The sequence below is a fragment of the Brachypodium distachyon genome, chromosome 3 (assembly GCF_000005505.3).
Source record: "Brachypodium distachyon strain Bd21 chromosome 3, Brachypodium_distachyon_v3.0, whole genome shotgun sequence".
Lineage (NCBI taxonomy): Eukaryota > Viridiplantae > Streptophyta > Magnoliopsida > Poales > Poaceae > Brachypodium > Brachypodium distachyon.
In genome coordinates, this window is record NC_016133.3 from 42568714 (window position 1) to 42590095 (window position 21382).

The window sequence follows — 21382 nt, forward strand, 5'->3', positions numbered from 1 at the left end:
TTGCACTCCGTACTAGCTAGTATTTGCAATATGTGCTGAACTTTGTCCGACTCAATAGTTAGCTCGTGTGGAGCACTATGTTGTAATTTCTGTACCGTGTGGACAAGTATGTTCTATTTTCTGTACCGTGTCGAGAACTATGTCCTATATTTTCCAATGTGCTGAACTTTGTCCCTGTAATGATTTCATATCATCTGTTATCATATGTCTTCATCTGTGTCAGACAACTATCTATATCTTACTTACTTACTGTACCATCCGGACATTAGCGCCTAACGACGAGGCGCGAGCCTTGTAACTTTGGCGCCTACCAGCAGGGTGTCAAGTGTCTGAAATATACAATGGGGGTATGTCCAGCACATTCCAGTACCGTTTCGTAGCACAATTAGGACCCATAACGCCTACAAGAGAGGCGCGACAATACTACATTCAGCGCCGAGAGGTAGGGCATGATGCGACTAACAAATTTAGTCACGGATATCCGGTAACATTCCAGTAGCTTTTCGTAGCACAATTACGCATTATACCGCCTTTCATCGCGGCGTGTTACTAATAGGTTCAGCGCCGGCTAGCTGGGCGTGAAGGGTCTAAATAAATTAATCGCGAATGTCCGGTTACATTCCAGTAACATTTGCGGGCATGGGAAAAGGCCAAGTTAGTGTGTAGCGCCTATGCGCGAGGCGTGAAACATGGTGTTCGGCGCACTGTCGGTGGGCGTTGAGATGGAAGATTCTTTTACCCATCACAGGCTTTTGTTCTCAGGTCTTACCCAATACAGGCTTTTGTTCTCCGGTCCAACGGTTGCCCGGTGTGTAGCGCCTACTGCCCGGTGTGTAGTTCCATGCACTGTCGGTGGGCGTTGAGCTTCAGATTCTTTTACCCGCGGAAGTCTATTGTTTTCCGGTCCAACGGCTGTCCCGCCCGTGAACTGAAACCCTAGAAGATGGGTTTATAAACACCCGAGCCGGGCCTTGGTCCCCATTCACCACACAGCCGCAACACCACAAGAGAAGCACCGGTCCCCTCTTCCTTGCTCCCCATTCTCCTTCCACAACCCGGGTTATCTCCCCAACTTGGGCATTTCTTCCCCAAGCCGGTCCTGCGATGGAGCAACCGCCGCCGCCTGTCCCCGGTGCCCCCGAGCCGGCTGTGGAGATCGCTGTCGTCGTCAACCCGGATTCCCCGCCGCAGATCGCCATCGTCAACCCAACCACGCCAACTCCTATCGCCGCACCGGTCGTCCAAGCTATGCCCATACTCCCTCCTGCTATGGTTCCCCCATATGTATTGCCATTGTATTAGGTACCTATGTATTTCGTTGCACCTATATCCCTACTTCGTATGAATGAAACTTATGTAGTAAGAAGTCTTGTGCTATTGAACTGCTTATTGTTTCCCATGGCTCATCATTTACGTATGCCACATGGTTCACATCGTATAGATAGATGATAAGACTTTGGGTTCAGAGACGTATAGCGCCCGGGGTGAAGGCGTGACCCATAGAGATTTAACGCCCGAGGTGAAGCCGCTATGGTATCACGCATTTGATTCCAGTAGCGTTTGGGCCGTTAGAAATGCAAAGTCAAGGTATAGCGCCTGTTAACCAGGCGTTATGTTCCATATATAGCGCCCAGTACAGTGGCGTTATTCTTCATGCCATAGCACATGATGCGTACCAAAATAGAATGTTACATAGCGCCTTGGCGTGAGGCGTTATCACGCAATGCATAGCGCCCGCGTGGAAGGATGTTACATGGCAGAACGAATCAAACACCATAGCGCCTGGACATCATCAAAGGTATAGCGCATTGGGCGAAGGCGCTAAGGCAACAAACTAGGCAGAACGAACCAACTACTAGAGATATTTGCCCCCATAATGTTACATGGCAGAACACCAATATGTGTAACTTGAATTAATAGCATACAAATTCCCTAAGGGCTGCTGGGATGTTTCTTATTAATCAATACATAATAGACTAACAAACATTGTCTCGTACACATCTTACAAATGAGTCGACTACAAATGAAAGCACAAAAGCAATTGGATACAACAAACTTAATGTGAACTAAGACCTCTTTGCAAACAGGGAGAACAAGACAGCAGCCAATGTGAGTGCCACACTACATGAAACCACTGCAAAATCTCGAACTTCCACGTCTTTCTTCCTCCTTTCGTCCAGCTCGGATTTTAGCTCTTGCATTAGCATCTTTCCTTCTGCAAGTTCTGCTTCAAGACCAGCCTTCATCTGCATCACGTCATCTACTAATTTCTTGTTCTTGCATTTCTCTTCATTGACTTGTGCTTCCATGAGAGCCCTCAGCTACTTAATCACATGATTACTTCCATCAGGACGGCTGCCGACAAGCCACTTATCACCTTCTCCCTGTTGCCCATGCTCTTCCATATCCATGGTGTACTAAAATGTTGTAATTAAAAACAGAAATAAGAACTCCTATAGTTCACTTCCACTTCGATTGCATATTGATGGTGCAAAAAGATGGAATTCATTACCTTCTCCACGGAGCTAACGGTGCCATCAACCGATGGCCTAAGCCACTGCATCATTGAAGATTCATCTTCATCCTTGAAGGCAGCTCCCCCCATCCCCTTCCACATCGATATCCTACTGAAAATTTGGTCAAAATTCTTCATTGAAGAGGACATTTGGGAAGCAAATGAACGGATTTACCTTCCCGCGGATGAGCTCCTTTTTGGATCCCTAAGTTCCCACTCAAACTCGTCGGGTCGATAAAGTGGCGGTGCTGGCGGCGATGCTGGGATGGAGTGTCGGGGTGGAGGACCGGCGCGGGGGCAAGTTGTTAAAGAGGCACCGTCGGAGGCGGCGGCGACATGAGGAGAGGCGCCGGGGTCGTAGGCGAGAGGATAGGATTTGGGTTAGGTTTGGGAGCACTTATAGCTAGTAAAAGTTCCAGATTTATGCAAAAAAACCTTGCGAGCGTATAACGCCTAACCGCTAGGTGCTACACCTCTATACTAGCACCGTGGCTGTTGGGCACTAGAATTACTAGTTCAGCGCCTTGTCGGTGGGCGTTACACCGCCATAGCACCGTAACTGGTGGGCGCTACATGTACTAGTTCAGCGCCATGTCGGTTGGCGTTATGGTCATATATATAATTTATATAACCCACCCGCGCGTACTAGGTAAGTAGCTTCACTTCCCTCTTGTTCGATACTGTCTACCCAGGTTGCCACACATCCCCAGCTCCAGTGAGGTCATGGCCTGTCCACACATCCCTAGCTCCAGTGAGGTCATGCGCCGCGGCGACCCCAATCTGCGACCTGAACAGGTGCGCATGGTGGTCTCCAGGACTCCGGCGATGGAAGATTTGGAGAAGAAGCTCGAGGATTGCGCACTGCTGGTCACCATCCTTCCAGGTGCGGAGCTTCCGCCTCAGAGGGTGATGATCCGCAATGTGTTGGATGCAATCATGCCGAAGTGTGGGATCGAGGATGGAATTAGTTGCAAAGTAAGTAGTCCCCTAGCTGACTTCCTTTTTCGATTCAATCGTGCTGAAGATTGCACGGCTGCGTTGAAGCACTCGATGCAACTTGAGGTTAATGGCTGCACCGTTAAGTTCGATCATTGGACACGTACGTACCGCGGTGAAGAGTCGGTACTTCCATTCTGCACTGTGTTCTCGCTCGATGGCCTACCAGAAGATGCTTCCGAGAGAGGCTTTGTTGAGAAGATTGTGAACCAGCTTGGTGGAGAGTTTGTGGAGTACCTAACGCTTGTGGACTTGTGTTGCGTCAGGCTTCAAGCATGGGTTCGTGATCCTTGGAAGCTACCTAAGAAGGTGAGGCTGGAGGTGCCAGAGCCATTTCGTTCCACAATTCCCCAAGTTGATGACGAAGACACTGAGGTCTCCATCGAACAGTCGTTGGCAGCTCCTGCAACACCACTATCAAGACGGACTTATATCTTCGATGTTATGGTGCATCTTCACAAGGTTGTCGATCCCTATCCAGATTTACCTCATGGTGGAGGTAATGTTACCCGGGTGCACGAGTGGATTTTCTATGCTGGACGATTGGATGGATCGGTGCATGCAGCTGACCAGGACAAGCATACCCAATGCTAGGTGTTCATGTAATCTCTACTGTTCTAAGCCCTATGTCAGCTGCTGTTATTTGTTAGCCCTAGGTGTTCATGTAATCCTCACTATGTATTGTTGCCTATGTCTTGTCGTGTTATTTGTAAGCACTTAGTCGTATCAAGACCTGTAATTTAACTGTTATAACCCAAGACTTATTTGAACCATGTATGACTTATTTAGGCATAATGCCGTTCATGTTTTGTCCAAATAGCGATTTAATTGTACTGTACAATGTCATGGAAGTACTACACTGTAACCACGAACTATATGTGGCAAGTTAGTATATAACGCATTTGATTCCAGTAGCGTTTGGGCCGGTAGAAACGCTAAGTCAAGAGATAGCGCCTGACGACGAGGCGTGAAATGTAAAGGTATAGCGCCCTTGTTGAAGGCGCTGGTATATAGCGCATTTCACTCCAGTAGCGTTTGGGCCGTTAGAAACGCAAAGTCAAGAGATAGCGCCCGACGACGAGGCGTGAAATGTAAAGGTATAGCACCCTTGTTGAAGGCGCTAGTATATATCGCATTTCATTCTAGTAGCGTTTGGATCACTCGGAACGGCAGTCATGGGATAGCGCCTCCAGTCGGAGGCATGACACGTAGAGCTTTAACACCCGAGTTGAAGGCGCTATGGTATCACGCATTTGATTCCAGTAGCGTTTGGTTCATTGGAAACGTAAAGTCAAGGTATAACGCCCGAGGCGAAGGCGTGAAACGTAACCCTTTAGCGCCCTCGTGGAAGACGCTAGTATATAGCGCATTTCATTCCAGTAGCGTTTGGATGACTAGGAACAACAAAGTCAAGGGATAGCGCCGAAACGTGCGGCGTGAAACGTTAAGATGTTGCGCCCGCCGTTGAGGCGCTAAGGTATGACAATTCATTCCAGTAGCGTTTGGGCCGTTACAAAACGCAAAATTAAGCTATAGCGCCTACGCCAGAGGCGTGAAACGTAAAGCTTTAGTGCCAAGTAAGGGGGCGCTGAAGCTTGTAAACAGGCAATTATTAAGAAATTTCAGAAGGTATTACTTACAGGAAAATTCATATGAATGAAGGAAACATAAACATAACAAAATCACAAGGTGCAAGCATAAATTAAGCCACATCATCCACACAAGTTTAGCAACATAGACCACATAATCCACACAAGTTCATAAAAATATAAACATGGTCCAAACTAAGATAGGTTCATTGCTAGTCTACTTCTTCGTGCGTGTCCTAGTAGACCGTCTAACGCCTTTGCCTTTCGCAACCGCGGTCTTTCGTCGGCGAGGAGGTTGAACATCTTCTTCCTCTTCCTCTCCTCCGTCTTCATCTTCAGCCTCTTGCTCTTCTACGTCCTCATCTTCTTGTTCCTGATCTTCGTCCTCATCGTCATAAACAATCTTCCTTCTTTTCTCGTAATCTGAAGGGGTATAGCGCTTCAACGGCTTCCTAGGTTTGAGTACGAACGCTGATCGTTGCCATGCCTCCAACGTGGTGTTGTCATCCACATCATCTCCTTCCTGTAAAAAAAGAGGAAGGTAATGTATATTTACTTTGTGCAATACAAGTTGCAGCATTATGTGTGCTTACTCATATATTGACTTTCTGCAATACAACTTACCTGCATTGATCCATCGTCTTCTAGGTCAGCCGGGGAGGCTTGTACATCATCAGAAGGCGAGGAGGAAGATGACTGTGACGGTGATACAATCTCAGTGTCACGGCATTCTATAATGTTGGCAAGTCGGCGTAGTCTTTGTCCGGTTCACTATAATTTGACAAACAAACAAATAATAAGTACGAAACTTGCGTTATATTAGATGTAAATGATTCTTATAATCGTACCTTCACAAAGTCTCGGAGTGTACCATCACCGTTCTGTGACTTAGCCGTGCTTTCTAAGACCGACTCACACGCATCGGCATCCTTCCTGATCTTCTCACGCTGTAATCATTAGTGGAGGGTGAACGGGAGATTGCCAGCAAAGCGAATAGAAATAAAGGGAGGACAGAACATACCACAAACTTCAAGACATGAGCAAAATCTGTTTGGCACCCTTCCCTTACGAGTCGGTTGTACTCAAGGTCTGCAACCTCATCGAATAGCACGGGCTCTTCCAGAATTTCTGGGTCGTAAGCCGGTGGACATATGGTGGCATGTGTGTTGGCGAGATACCAACGCACGTAGTTGCTAAAGGCCCGTGGGCAATGCTCTCGAAGTTGTGATCCTCTAGCTTCATTTGCCTTCTCAAGACACCGCTTAAACTTGTCGACATGGTTCCCATGAACCACATGCCAATTCTGGATCTTCTTGCACTTCTTCCTGTCAAGTCTACAAATTAAAAAGAATGCTATTAGTAATATAAGAACGACAGGCCAACAACTTGATAATGTTAAATACATAGAGAAGGCACTCGTACTCATGAAGTCTGATGCCCGTGTCCTTCCTCTTCGGCGGGTTAGTCTGAAACAATCCAAATTGTGCCATGACACGATGCGGCAAATGTAATTCAACGACCCACAAACATACCATTGGGCAGTGCATCACCCACATATGTTGTTCTTCCAGGCACTTCGGATTAAGTTCAAACTCGAAGGTCTAACCGTATGTTTCCCCCGCACCGTATGGCTGCCAAACAACCTACAAAGTAGCATAGTTTACCGGATTGAAGAATGTGACGACAATATGTAAACAAAAGGAAGAATGCAGACAAATTTACCTGCTCCGGAGTAAGGGCATCGAACTCGTTAGTGTATTGCTTATACAGAATTTTTGTCGAGCTCGTGCTCTCGGAGACACGATCCCACTTGTATGCCCATGTTGGTCGGTGCAGCGGATTGCCATGATCATCCCAAGGATGAAAGTTCAGCACCTTCGGCCGGCTTACTAGGAAGCGCTCCCAACTCCATATTGAAAGCAGGAGCAAAGGACTGCCAATCCCACTCTCAGGACCAATCCTACGAGAAGCATCATCCAACTGCAAAAAAATAGACAGATTGGTTATTTGGTCTTGCGGCGACCGTCAATGACAGAAGATGTACAAAAATATAAATAATGTTTGAACACATGGTTACCTGTCGGTACAGATACGCCAGCGCAGCTGTACCCCAGCTCCAATTCGCATCCCATACAGTGAGTGCCTTCAACCACATCCATTGGGCTGTCCTACCACCGCCACCGGCGAAGAGTGTCCTCGTGATAACGTACCACACGTACACACGAACGTACTGCTGAACCACCTCTTCATTTGCATTAGGGGGGCACTCTGCAAAGCTCTGCGTGATCCAAGTATAAGTAGCCCCCGCCGGTACTCTATCATGAATGGGGTCCTCGGACTTGGGGGGGGGGGGGGGGGGGCTTCCAATTATAACCTGCATCTGCTCGCGCCATCCCGAAGAGTTGGTGTCCATGCATACCGGTTCTCCTTCGATGGGAAGTGCTAAGATCATAGAAACATCCTATAGCGTCACCGTCATCTCCCCAGTCATGAGGTGAAATGTGTGCGTCTCAGGCCTCCACCGGTCCACAAGGGCCGTGATTGCAGCCCCATTGAGGGATGGCGTGGACCGGGTAACTAGATGTATGAAGGGGAGGAGCCCTGTCGTCTCGATGTACTGCGTGTACCGCTCATCATAGCGCATGATGTTTGATGAGGCACCGTGTGATCTCAGTTTCAAGGGTTTTAATTCCTGCGAAATAATAAGCCCAAAGGTTACAACGTCGATGCAAATTAAACTTGTAAATATAAAGGCATGTCAAACTTTAAATTACCCGCATTTCATCCCGCATCATATGCGCACGGTGATGTTGATCGTAGTGCTCAGAAAGAAGCGCCATGGTATCTACAACATAATTAACAACTAATAAGATAATGTTCATCATGTCTATTTAGAATTACCAGAGAAAGCTAAAGTACATCTAGCTAAAGTATATCCATCACCGTTAAAGTACATCTAGCTAAACAAATAAAGCATAGTTCCCATCATCTATTTCCAATGAACAGCTAAAGTACATCTACCTAAACAGATGAAGCATAGTTCCCATCATCTATTTCGAAATGCCAAGTCACTGTTACCATACCACAATCTATAATTTGCAGAAAATAACTTGGACACTATGCTAAGGGTACCGTAAAGTCAATCTTATAGCAAACTAATACTATAATTTCGACACTATGCTAAGATAAAATTCACCACTATTACCGGCTGCAAAACTATAATGTCAACGAGGTAAAATTTACCACTATTACCTAACCTAATTTAGCACTATTACCGTAAAGGACATAAAATTCTTCCCTTCTATCTGCCCTTTAACCAACCACAAATGAGCAATACACAAAGGACACTCTTCTGTTCTAGGATTAGCCATTTAACCAACCACAAACTATGATGAGTTTGGGTTCTAGGGTTTGCGTAAAGTATGTACAATTCCTTACTGTTCTAGGAGTTGACTAAATTAGGTACAAATCGGAGGTATTTCGGAAATCCTAACACATCTAGGGTTTGGCTTAACTAGGAAGAAATACGCACAAATTTCCGCACGAAATTGAAGGAAAAGGAATAGAATACATTTGGGGGAGGAAGGGAATCAAATCCACCGAGAAATTGGACGAATATTTACCTAGGACGGTTGTTCTTCCGGCGGTTTTTCTTGCGGCGTGCTCGAGCGAGAGGATTACGCCCCGGTTGTTCTAGGGTTCGAAGGAAAACGGGATCAATAGCGGTCGGGGAGGAAAGCGGAAACAAATCAACCGACAAATATTGGAGCATTACGGGATTTACCTGGGGCCAGAGAGGGGAACGGCCGCCCCAGTTCTTGCGGCGGACGCGCACGAGAGAGGGGAACGGGCGTCGGTTGTTCTAAGCAGAAAAGGAACGGGCGCTGCTTAAGGGCGTAAGATGTTAGCGCCCAACACTTGGGCGCTACATGACCTTGGTCAAGTTGGCCGCGCTGGCATCTCGTGCCACGCTGGCTGTTACATAGCGCCTCCTGATTAGGCGCCGTGCTACCTGGTGTAACGCCTAGTTGTTGGGCGCTGAGAAAAAGGGTTACCGGCGTGAAATAGTTCCGCACCAAGTTCATTATTTGAATTCCTTTCGCCACAAGGTCATTTTTGTTGAAATCGACCGCTGAGCTTCTCTTTGGGACCCACTTGCCTCCAACTCTTTGGTACAAAGAAAGGAAAACTTGAGGGACACCACAGAAGCTGCATATGCATCAATGGACTGTGGTACTTTTGATCCCACCCTGGCAGTACAGATCTTGCGAGAAAGTGAAGTGAAGCCATCGGATCCCTGTACTAAAGTATAGTAGCCAAAGCAAAAAGAAAAGAAAGAAATGCACACTGTTAGCAGCAGTACAAAATCTCAAATGCAACATAGTAGCAGTGACACTGATTAGCAGCAGTACTAATTACCATGCTTTTGCCCCCAGTATGGATCGCTTTCACCGGCTCTGCCTGCCTGGGATGTGTACTTTCAGCAAAGATGTAATAGAACGCCTTTTTTCTCTTGTTTGTTTTCATCTTCCAACTGAAGCAACACACTCATGAGGCCTCGCCAGGGGTGCTTGCTACTGATCCCCGGCCACTTGTTCCCCTGCCAGCTCTGGCCAGTGTATGTATGTATGTGAGCAGAGCAGCAGTGAGGGAGTTGAGGGAGTGGCACAGGTCCATATCTTGATACTCAAGCAAAGCCATGTTCCCTCTCACTCTCCCTTTCCCTCTCTTGATTTCTTTAGCCTTTTGACCACCCATCACCAAAGCCTCTGCCTTTTGTTGCACAGCAAGGTTTATTAGAAGGAACCAAAGGCAGCAGAACAGAGGGGTTGGTTGCACTGGATGCCATGCCAACAGTCATCCTCACCCCTCATCTAGGATGATCTCCTCTGCCTCTGGTGGCTAGCTAGGAGGTGTTGAAGCCCAGACCAAAAAGCCTGCAGCTGGAAAGGCTGTCAGCTAGCTGCTGCTGCTTCTCTTCTTTCAGCCCCCACCACGCCATCATCATCCGGGTGTTTGTTAACTGCTCTGCTTGGTTCCCTCTATAGCTTGTTCTCCAAAGTTGGGTCTCTCTGTGTTCTCTCTCTCTCTTCATGATGTGGAGCAAATATATGTTTACAAATGTTCTCCCCATCCTTCTGTGTTGGGAAAGATACCTTGCACAATGCAGAGGGAAAGTTAAAGCACAATGCCGACTACTCTGAGCCTTTGGAGGTTAATACAGTTTAACACAAAGTCGTTAACATCCTGTACGCACGAGTTGCATATGCAGGACGTTTTCCTTTATTTCAGAAACAATTCGGTATCGCTTCAAATGAATTTCACCAAGTCTAAATAAACTTTATTTGAATCTTGTCCAAATTTTTCGAGGTGTGCTCCTATGGAAATTTCGAAAATTTCAACAGTTTTTGGAAATTTAAATCCTGGCCTGTAACGTGCATCTGACTACCTGAGCCGTACGGTTGGCCTAGGATGCTAATTAAGGTTGGTACGATGGAGCGAAATACGATCTGTGTCAGCAGCAGCAGCAATGATGGGAAACAACTCGTGCCGTTAAAATTTAAGTTCCCGGCCGGTACGAACTGCCAGTGCTACTCCTATATTACGGCGATCATTGATAGTAATATGTAGGGCGGCCGATTTTTTTTTGAGAGCGAACAATATTACTACAGGCGATTATAATTGCGGATATATCGATCGCCCGGTACAAGCGCGGCGCTCGTATATGCATGTACGGCAGCACCCGAGGTGTGATCAAGCTTTGCTAGGGAGTGACTAGTGACTAGTGAGGGAGGGAGAGAGAGAGTACTCGGACCTGCTGGCCCTGGAAGGATGGAACGGGTCATTAATCAAGAGCTCTTTTACAATACCCCTGATTTAATATGGGCCATTCATTTGTTTTGATTCAGTGGTTAGTGTTAGATTATACTCCATCCTTAGTCTAGTGGAGTACTGAGTCGAAAACCATCGGAGTAACTCGAGTTGGAGGACAAAATTGTAATTGTGTCGCATAGTTTGGTCGATCCTTGTTTTCAATGAACAAGGAAAAAAAAACTTCGTCGCCGACGAAGGGGATGAGGTCGCCGGGCCGTTGGAGTGGACGAAGGCACCGTTGCAGTAAGGGCCGGTCCAACGGTGGAGGGACGAGGCGCTGCACCGGTTGGGCAGAGGAGGCCGCCGCGCGTCGTTGGGGCAGACACGTCGCTCGATTTGGCCGTCGCGGCGCCGGCGGAGGGGGCAGAGGGGACGAGGCTGCCTGTTGTCTACGACTGTGAGATGGCCGGGGAGCCTACTGCGGCGAAGGCACTTTCTAGCGGGCGCGGAGAAGAAGCTACCTAGGCGGCGACGAGGACCATCAATCGATCGGACAGGGGGACAGCCGTTGCTGCTCGATTGCCCGGGACAACGGCGACGAAGGGCGCCGGGGCGATTGGAGACGGCGCCGCTCGATTGGAACGCGCGGGTGAGGGTGGTGCTCCAGGAGATCGACTGGTGGCGGCGAATCAATTCGATGTGGTCCGGTCGGGCCTTCTGGCGGCGGCAATGGAGATCGGCCGGTGTTCTGGCGGTGAAGATAGGGATCGGTCTGGCCGTCTGGGGTCGGAATGGGCTGGACATACCGACTAGATTAGGAGGGGAAAGATCAAACTACCCTTTTGATATTAACGGTCAGATATGTCCGGTACAGTAAAAATGCTCTTAATCAATGGGGGCATCCTGCCGCGAGAAGCGGCTGAATTATCTGCGCGTGTCCGCGAATTAGTCCGTGGCCACCGCATCACGCATGGAGACACACAAAACCGACGAAACACGATCCATGCGACAAAACCAATGGATCCACAGTTGGACACACTGCTCACCAGGCCCATCCCATCCATCGCCTGCCGAAAATTCTCCTCGACATTCTTTCGCCAGCACGGACGGACTCACGGACAGCTCGTCCCGCCATTCCGCCGATCCCAAGAAGGATGTTCTCTGCTGTGCTGCGTGCAGAGCTGGATCGACAGATCGCTCTTCGTTTCTTCCTGCCCTGTCTGTCCTCTCATATCACACACAAACACAGTGACACAGTGCAACGGCAGCGGCGGCGGCGGTTAAGTTGTAGCTAGCCACAACCACACTGCCACATAACGGAAGAGTATATATGGGTTCACTGCAGGGGGAACATGCTGATCAGACGCAGCTTGCTTTTCACCGGTTCCGGCGTCAGCATTGGTAGATAAGCATGGCTGCCTCTCACGGTTGTCCATCGCCTCTGTTTGTCACGGGATCTTGGGGCCTGGGGGCGTACTTGCCTGGCTGGCTGACTGACTGACTATCTGTGTGGCTTGAAGTGGATATATATGTAGCTCGATGGCGTGGCTATTTTGGGTTCAATGACACTGTAATAGATAGAGCTAAATTATCTGCGTGTCTTAAACGTGACTTAATTTGTGGTGATCGATTGACGTGGACCTCGTCATTCATGTTTCCACGTGAACTGAGCTAGCTGCCTGCTGATCAATCATTGGTCTTCTACTCTTGTTTTTCTGATCAAGTTGCAACTAGTAACCACTAACACACTATGGTGGTAATCCTGTGTCGACCTATACGAGTCTTTTGCGCTGCTCAATCTGCCGCAGCTTTTCTGCTTCCTTCCTAGTACTATTCTATCTAATACACGGATTCAGCTGAAAACCAGTGTTTTTTTTAGAAATCGCCTATAACTTTATTCAAACTCGAAAATCATGATAGTTACAGTGCTTCGGATCATAGACACAGGAAACTACAAAGTAATCCCTATGACTAAGAATTACAACGAAATCTCTCAAAAACATATTCTCCGTGGTATCAATCTTTGCAACACGAAATACTCTTCAGGCTGTAGCAAAAAGACCGCTCAAGTGGCAACAACGCCACTCGTAACCCTGCACGAACTTGATTACCTTCAAAGGTTTCAGAAAAACCCTTTAAATCGCCCATCTGAAAAGATGAGAAGTCATGAGCCTTGAAAATATTTGGGTGTGCAATGATCCCTTAAAAGTTTTGAATACTAGATTTGCCTTAGGCTGGTCGGCGACGAGGAGTGGTTTCTTTGGGTTGTTGTTACTGGGCTAATTGTATGAGGGCCGACGTTATTGCGCCGATTGCTACCAGCGCAAACAAATTGGGCTTGCATATTTGTATTGTTTAAGGCCCATCAAGACGTAAGAAAGAGCTGCTGTCGTCATGTGCCTATGTGGGCAAGAAAAGAGCTAGTGTCCGGTCGTTGTACGTGTAAAGAAAGATGTTGTTAGGAAGAGCTAGTGTTCGGTCGTCGTTGTACGTCGTACGTGAGTCGTCATGTGATGTGTTAGTAACCCTGCCAGTCCCTCAAAAAGAAAGACAAGAGTATCATTTAAGAACGATTTCGAAACCAAGATTTAAAGAAGGGTTTGAGCAAACGAGACGATTTTATTGATCAACTAAACAGAGCACATCAGACATAAATATTGCGCGGCCTCCACCGCCGAGATGTTGTCGTCGAAGAGAGTACGATTCGTATCACTCGAAATGTTGTCGAGAACTGTAGATCTGATTTGATCTCCCGATGACATGTCTCCGTTGTCTCAAACTCACAATCCATGCTCATACTTTTCAGCACGAAGCTCTGTTCTCAGTTGTCACGGCAAGGGTCTCGGCCCAATTAGTTCGCCTCAGCGGCACAGAAGCAAACGGTGACCTCACTGTGTTCCACAATCGGCCCAATACTGAGTAATGCTGACCAAGAACTTTTCAGCCCAATTCGTTTCCGCCGGCAGAAATCGGCCCAATACGACCGGCCCTCCCACAGATTCTATCTACCCAGTAAGGTAAATGCGTACAACCCAGCCCAGTTCAATAACCCGCAGGTGGCTGCCGGCGGTGACTTGAACTGTCGTTGAGAGACTCACCAGGCATGAATACTGCAGGTTTTAAAATTCTATTCATGCATATATATATGATCGCGCGATAAGTATCTCAACGACCGTTAAGTCACCGTTGGGATAAAAGAGCATGCAAACAGCCCAAGACCCAATCGCTCCTGAAAAACCATCATATTAATCTCCGGTCCAGAACTACCCGATAAAAAAATATATCCAGAACTTTGTAACCTATTAGACGCTGCAAAGTTTGAGAGGCATGATTGGTCAAAAAAAAAAGTTTGAGGGGCATGACAAGATAAGATATACAAGTAGTTAAAAAGTTTGAAAGGGAAGCAAAGGGAGTAGTCTATGATTATTTTTTGACAACAGAGTAGCAGTAGTACGGAGTATATATGATCTTTATCAGCTGCGTGTGACTACTGTCCCATTATGGCCCCGGCCTGGGGCGATGAAATTAAGAAAACTGGGTTCATCTTCTTCACCACGATGTGTCACCTCTTAATTAATGACGAGAGGTAAAAACAGTGGAGCAGTCAATCAAAGGTTTTGCAACAATTTAATGCTGGGTTCAGCTGAACCCAAATATGAGAGTCGCCTGACGCTGGCCAGTGACGAGGAGGGTTTCTTTGGGTAGTTGGGTTGTTGTTAGCTAGAAGCTGCCGGCGCTAACGAATTGGGAGGATTTTCTTTTTGTTAATTAAGCATCGTTGCGTATTTGCATTGCTTAAGAGGCCCATCAACATGTAAGAAAGATCTGGTGTCATGTCACGTGCCTATGTCAGTAGGAAAGAAGTAAGAAAGGCAGGAAATTTTGGCTCCCGGCCAAAAAAAGAAAATCATATTTTAAAGATTTGAAGAAAATCTGATCTTTTTTCCATGTAAGTGTAGATGCAGTCTGTTGCCTGTACATTTCCATCAAAGGATACGTTGATTTATGATCTCTGCACAAGTCACAAATTTGTAAATCTACAATAGTAAAATGTTTATATATTTAAAATCTACGAAATTTTGAATTTTGCACAGATCACAATTTAACATACGGAGTATAAAATTTATAGGTATGTATAATACATATATATTTACTGTGGAAAAGAAATTCAGACTGTCTGAAACACAGAAATATAATTTTCGTATTTCAAAAAGAAAGAGCTCCAAGGAGCCCGAGATAATTTTTTTTGATGAAACAGCCGCAGCGAGCTATTTATTGCCAATAGAAGGGTTGAGAGAATCAACTTGCGGAGAAAATTACACAGTTAAATACAGAAAAGATGAACTAGAAGGAGGGAGGTACAAGGTAAACGTGAAACACAAGGGCTCAAGGAACATCATCAGGTCCAGAGATCTCAGCTCTCCAATACCAGCTCCAGCCTTGATCCAAAGAGCCCCTTCCTCCTTAATGAGGGCAAAAACCGCAGACGGTCAGAGATGTTTGTGCTGAAAGGAGCCCGAGATAATGTGTTCAGTCGTTGTACTTGTAGCTATAAAGAAAAGATGCTTGTGCTGAAAGGAGCCCGAGATAATGTGTCCAGTCGTTGTACTTGTAGCTATAAAGAAAAGAGGTAAGAAAGAGCTAGTTTCCAGTTGTTGTAATTGTAGCTATAAAGAAAAGAGGTAAGAAAAGAGCTAGTGTCCGGTCAGTGTAAGCTATGAAGAAAGATGTAAGATCGATCGAGCTAGTGTCCCGTCATTGTTGTACGTTATATGTGTGAGTAAGCCTGCCAGTTCCTTGAAAAGAAAGACTAGAGTATTATTTAAGAACGATTTAGAAATATCACCAAGATTTAAGAAGGATTTATAAAATAAATAAGAAAACTTATCTTCTCTTCAAGTAAATGATCTAAATTTTATTGATCAACACTAAACAGATTACATCAGACCGAAGAACAAGGAGGCTCGATAAAAAATAAAAAGTATATCTCTGCACTTTTAGTGATTTATTTACCCTTTTCCAAACAAATTAACATCTCTATACTTTACTCTTGCATGAACTTTGCAAAATGAAAAGTTACAATTAGGCTCAGCCGCAGCGCGCTCCCGTCGCCAATAGGTTGCGATTTAGGTTTTTGCGGTTACCATGTTGATCAATCACCTGCTAATGGCCGCACAGATCATTTATCGACGCTCCCATCCCGGCGTTCCCCATGTCCGTCGGACGGCCTGGATATGAGGTGCGGTGTAGCCACGATCGAGCTCATTAATAAAAATGTTGTTAGAGCGTTGATGGGTAGGAGGGGAGCCGGCAGGCTACTTCAAAAATATCGTTGAGCTAGCGTTTGATGAGTATATATATAGACATGCATATATTCCGATCGCTAGAACTACGGCGTGTATCTGTCGTGCTTATATATGAAAGACATGGATCAGGCTGCCTATTGGGTGTTAGTGGTAGCCCGGCTTATTTGCACTCTTGCAACAGTGGTGCTGATATCGAATGCACTGTGGAAGCTCCTTGGCAGGCCGTACGTGGTCACCCGGTCGCTCCGGCGGCAGGGGATCCGAGGGCCACCTTGTAGGTTCGCCGTTGGGTCACTGCTGGAGGCTCGGAGGATGCTTGCTGCTTCTAGAGCTGATACGCTCGATGTTAGCTGCCATGACTACGCCCCCGTCGTCTACCCTTTCTTCCAGAAATGGACTGCCGACTACGGTACGTACGTAATTTTTACGGTACCCCGGTACTCCGAAAACCTACCTGGAGTACCGAACACATCCAACGATTAATAGCAAAAGGATAGTTCGGTCTTTCTAGGTCGTATCATCAGATGTACTCCGTATCAGTTACCCGATCTCCAGAGCGCCGTGGCCATGCTGACCGCTTCTCCCCCAGCCCGCGCGTTCCAATCCCGCCGCCGTTCCAATCGAGCTGCAGAACAGCGGTGACCGGGTATGTGGTATCTCGAGCAACCGGCCGCCGGCGGCGACTGGAGTGTGATCACGGAGCCACACTGTTAGTAATTGTTGTGTCTGTCTGTTTGACCGGTAAGTGACTAAAGAAAAACAAATCCATGTCTTGATTGATCGGTAGCAAACTCCAGTTGCCATGCTCGATTGAGCTAGGAGACCAACGTGATGAGATGTCGCGTACTGGGGGAGCAGTGGCGGCGTGGTTCAACTGTAATAAGCACGAGACCGGTGGGGATCACGTCGGCGGCCTTGTCCCTCCGGCGGCGCGTCAATTAGATCGGGAAGAGAACAAATATTGTTTATTTATTTTTAATTGCAAACCAAAATCCCGTTGACCTAAGGAAAAGACCAAGTACCCACGTAATTTTAAGTTTGCCTTCCAACTCAAGGTACTCCTCTGGCTTTTAATTAGGTAGTCCGTGAGATTGAGGATGGAATACCACACAATCCTAGCCATTAGATCGGGACAAATAAATGGCTCATATTAAATTCGGGATACCGTAAACTTCATTGGTTCTGGAACTAAGCACTTAGCTAACCACACGATTGCATCCCACAACAGGTATTGCGCCGGGCAACAAAAAAAAAACACTCTCAGTAAATGCATGATCAAGAATGAAACTACCAATGTTTGTTTCCAATGGATGTATATACATGCTATAGTTTAGTAGTAAAAAATCTTGGAATCATCTAATTTAGGTATGGTTTCCGATGTTGACTCGACTCGTTGGATCTCTATTGCTTAGGAAAAACATTCCTTTTCTGGTGGGGACCAACACCATGCATCATATCGACTGACGTCGCGCTAGTTAAGAAAGTGCTCGCAGACAGGACAAACTTGTTCCAGAAGGTACACTACTTCAATCCAAGCTTCAAATCCATCCTAGGCAAAGGGATGCTACTTGTAAATGGGGACGACTGGAAGCGGCACCTCAAAGTTATCCACCCAAAATTTAACGAAGAAAAGCTCAAGGTTAACTTACATATACCCACTAGCTTCTCTGGTTTTCTTTAATAAAACCTATGCTAGCTAGCAGCTGTTATAGTCTATGTATGTACACAGAGAAATCATATACTGCCTCCGTTCCTAAATACTTGTCATTGTTTTAGTACAAGTTACTAAAACAACGCCAAGTATTTAAGAACGGAGGAAGTATATAATACCATTATACTACATTTTTGTAGTACATGTCTACTCTGGTGTCGGAGGGCACACGACGGATGATGGAGGAATGGTACGCTCAGATACAAAACAGTAAGACAGACCAAGCTGAGATAGACATGATGCGTGACTCTGATGAGTTGACCCAAGGAGTCATCGGGCAAATGATTTTCGGCGTGAACAACAAGGTATACCGGCAGTTCTGTATTCCTGCAAAGGAGGTCCATGAGCTTCTGGTGCAGGGAATGAAAGATCCCCCGATTCCTGGATTTAGGTATTGTAAGAAGAAACGAATGTTGTGATCATTAAAAATAATGAACTAATTAACTATCAGCTGGTATTGTGTTAATTTCTAGATACCTACCAACCCGCCGCAACCGCCGGTTGGCGAAACTCGACAAGTTTTGTACGAGCAAGATCATGCAGATCATGAAGGCGCATCTTGCGGAGGGTTCGTACGGAGATGGCCTGCTCGGGCTGATGTTGGAGGCCTACGCCCTAGACAACAAGACATTGAGCATAGAGGAAGTCGTTGCAGAGTGCAAGTCTTTCTTTGTGGCGGGGCAAGATACCGCTGCAAACCTCCTTACATGGGCAATGTTTTTGCTCAGCAACTACCCACAATGGCAGGAGAAGGTGAGGGAGGAGATCCTCCTAGAATGCCCGAAAGAAGGCGAGGCACCGAGCACCGATGTCCTCAAGAAACTTAAGCTGGTACTATTTAATGTGCACACCATTTTTCCTTTCATCGTATATAACTAATAATCCTCACATATGTTTCTTAATCGCATTTATATATACACCTACGCAGCTTAAGATGACTGTTCTTGAAACACTGAGGCTCTATAACCCGGTACCGTTTATCATGAGAAAGACCGCATGTGATACAAATGTTTCAAACATCAAGGTTGCAAAAGGAACCAGAATAATGATCCCTATCGGGATGATACACAGGGATAAGGAGGTCTGGGGTGCCGATTCCAACGAGTTCAATCCCATGAGGTTTGATAAAGGCAATAACGCAAGCTCGTTGCTAGCGTTCTCGTATGGACCAAGGGTTTGCATCGGCCAGGACTTCGCCATGGTTGAAGTGATGAGCGTTTTGGTGATGATCCTCAGGAGGTTCGCCTTCTCCTTGTCCCCAAAGTACGTTCACAGGCCCAGGCACCGTGTGGTTCTGACGCCCAAGTATGGACTCCCTCTAATCGTGAAGAACGTCCTGCAGCTGGATGGGTATGATTACTGTGATGGCGTGAACTTGTGTGAGGTCGGAGGGCAATAACAGTAAATAATCCCAGCCGACCCTTTAATTAAGCTGCATGTACTCTGTGTATGTACATAGTTGTATGACATTGCTTATGTTTTAGCATGTAATTGTTCGTGGTACCTTCAATCTATAGTAGAACTTGATTGTATTTGAGGTTGGTCAACTGAAAGTTACATGACTCACAAACAAACCTGCACGTGAAAAACGAAACAAATCTACCAAAGAATGATGAGTCTCTCACCGACATGGATACTCACAAGATCAGTGGCTACCTCTCTCGAGGAAGACTTAAAAACACTGGAGTAAAACAATTCTAAAAAAATTCTAGCTAGAAACTGCAGGAGGGCCGACCGTATTGGGCCGATTGCTGCCCGCGCAAGCGAATTGGGCCAAAAAGTAAAGTTTTTGTTCAGCATCGTTGGGTATTGGGCCGATTGTGGAGCACAGCGAGGCCACAGTTTGCTTGCTCCTTTTGCCACTGAAGCGAATTAATTGGGCCGAGACTTTGGCGGTGGCAACTGAGGATACAGCTTCGTGCTGAAAAATATGAGCATGGATTGTGACAACGGAGACATGTCGAGTGGTACTGTACTGTCTTTGGTTTCAAAGGAGGAAAGCATACACAAATCACCATGGGACAATGAGTTATATCTAGAAGACAATCAAGGCCTCAACACGCGCCTTGATCTCATCGATAACCGAGGGAAGGGATTGCATCAGCCAGAGGTACCCTTCGGTTAGCACCGCCTTCTTGAAGATCTCCTTCTCCATGAAGAAGTCGAGGCACCTGCTCTTCAGCTCCGGGCAGCCGTGCATCTCAGCGCAGCCCAATGTCGTCGCCACCGTCTCCGCCGAGACGGTCTCCCATAGCTTCTGAGCACACATGAGCTTCAGCCTACCCAGATCGTACCGGTCCGCAGCCGCCAGCACGCGCTGAAAATGCTCTGTTGTTTTCAGAGACCATCCAAATCTTTCCTCTACCGGCGGTCGATCCGTGTACACGAACCGAAGCACTGCTCTGAAAGTCTCCAGGTCGATGTCGTCCGGCGACAACGTGATGCGTGACATGTTGGCCTCGGCCATGGAGCCGAAGAGCATTGCTCTGAACACAGGCGACCGGGCGGCGAGCACGGTCCGGTGCGCGCGGAACGTCTCGCCCCCAACGGAGAAGGAGAGGTCTGTGCCGTCTGGTGAATCGAGCAGGCTTCCGAATTGGTTGCCCATTTCTGAGGCTGGGACGGTGATAGACCAATTCCCACGCAGGGATACGATCCCACATATAAGAGTGATCGCGCCATTGGTAACATAGCGCGACTCCAGCAAGCTCGGCTTCACCAAGATTTCCCCACGCCAACTGACGGTGTCACAGTTGGTGTATTTGGTGTCGACGTTCAGGACAGACCTTTTCGCACGGGACGAAGGTGCGCCGTTTTTGCACACCAAGAAGGCCTCGAAGATGCCATCGAAGGTCTTCAGTTTGCTCCTCAGGAATAGGTAGAGGTTGATGCAATCGCCCTCGTCATCCTCCGTGTAGTGGCAGTCGATGCGCCACGTGTAGTGCCCGGCGGAGATGTACTCTGAGATTGGGTTGCCGAGGCCATGGTTCTTGAACTCTAGGTAGTCAAGTTTGAGCTCCGTGAAACTGGGGTCCGCCATTGGAGTAGCTAGAGCTAGCTAGATGTAAGCAGCAGGAACAAGGTTCAGCGAGTATATATACAAGGGCAGCAGCGAGAGCTTGTTGTGAGTAATTAACGACGTGTGAACAAGTGCATCTTTGAAAATCATCGAGAATTACGTGACGCCTTGGGTTCCGAGCAAGGAGCTGGAACGATGGCTGCTCTGACTGAGTAAAGAATGTGTGTTTTGGTTTTGTGTTTCCAGCAGACATAACTGCAGGCTCGGCGTGAACCCCGTTAATTCCCGAAATTCTCCTCGACCGATGATATTCCTCCACGATCCCAATTTAATCAGTTTTTTTAGGTGCCCAAATGGCCCGACGCTGGCCTTTTTTTGGGTGTTTGGACTGGGCTGACATAGTGTACGTACGTACGTTATTGGGCTAACTAG

General features: G+C 47.0%; 2 protein-coding genes and 1 non-coding gene across 3 annotated transcripts; 1 reads left to right on the forward strand and 2 right to left on the reverse strand.

Moving 5' to 3' along the window:
- Positions 1 to 5208: 5208 nt before the first annotated feature.
- On the reverse strand, positions 5209 to 7940 carry LOC100824096. Its single transcript, XR_002964971.1, has 8 exons — positions 7875 to 7940; positions 7178 to 7792; positions 6823 to 7080; positions 6523 to 6743; positions 6122 to 6434; positions 5949 to 6047; positions 5725 to 5871; positions 5209 to 5623 (listed from the first exon to the last, which is right to left on the reverse strand). It is a non-coding gene; the product is annotated as a protein MAIN-LIKE 2 (transcript).
- An 8581-nt stretch (positions 7941 to 16521) lies between these two features.
- On the forward strand, positions 16522 to 19330 carry LOC100824404 (cytochrome P450 709B1). Its single transcript, XM_003572361.2, has 5 exons — positions 16522 to 16629; positions 17633 to 17859; positions 18072 to 18322; positions 18405 to 18762; positions 18860 to 19330. The coding sequence occupies exons 1-5, from the start codon at positions 16533 to 16535 to the stop codon at positions 19328 to 19330; spliced, it is 1404 nt and encodes a 467-aa protein (XP_003572409.2). The 5' UTR covers positions 16522 to 16532.
- A 579-nt stretch (positions 19331 to 19909) lies between these two features.
- On the reverse strand, positions 19910 to 21256 carry LOC100824709 (BTB/POZ and MATH domain-containing protein 2). Its single transcript, XM_024462176.1, has one exon. The coding sequence runs from the start codon at positions 20969 to 20971 to the stop codon at positions 19967 to 19969; it is 1005 nt and encodes a 334-aa protein (XP_024317944.1). The 5' UTR covers positions 20972 to 21256; the 3' UTR covers positions 19910 to 19966.
- Positions 21257 to 21382: the final 126 nt, after the last annotated feature.

Bases quoted from the DNA above. Each gene is read 5' to 3' on its own strand.
- LOC100824404 (XM_003572361.2), top strand. From the start codon at position 16,533: ATGCTTGCTGCTTCTAGAGCTGATACGCTCGATGTTAGCTGCCATGAC. The intron at 16,630-17,632 runs GTACGTACGTAA...TCTATTGCTTAG, and splicing joins GAAATGGACTGCCGACTACG to GAAAAACATTCCTTTTCTGG. The intron at 17,860-18,071 runs GTTAACTTACAT...ACATTTTTGTAG, and splicing joins TTAACGAAGAAAAGCTCAAG to TACATGTCTACTCTGGTGTC.
- LOC100824709 (XM_024462176.1), bottom strand. From the start codon at position 20,971: ATGGCGGACCCCAGTTTCACGGAGCTCAAACTTGACTACCTAGAGTTC.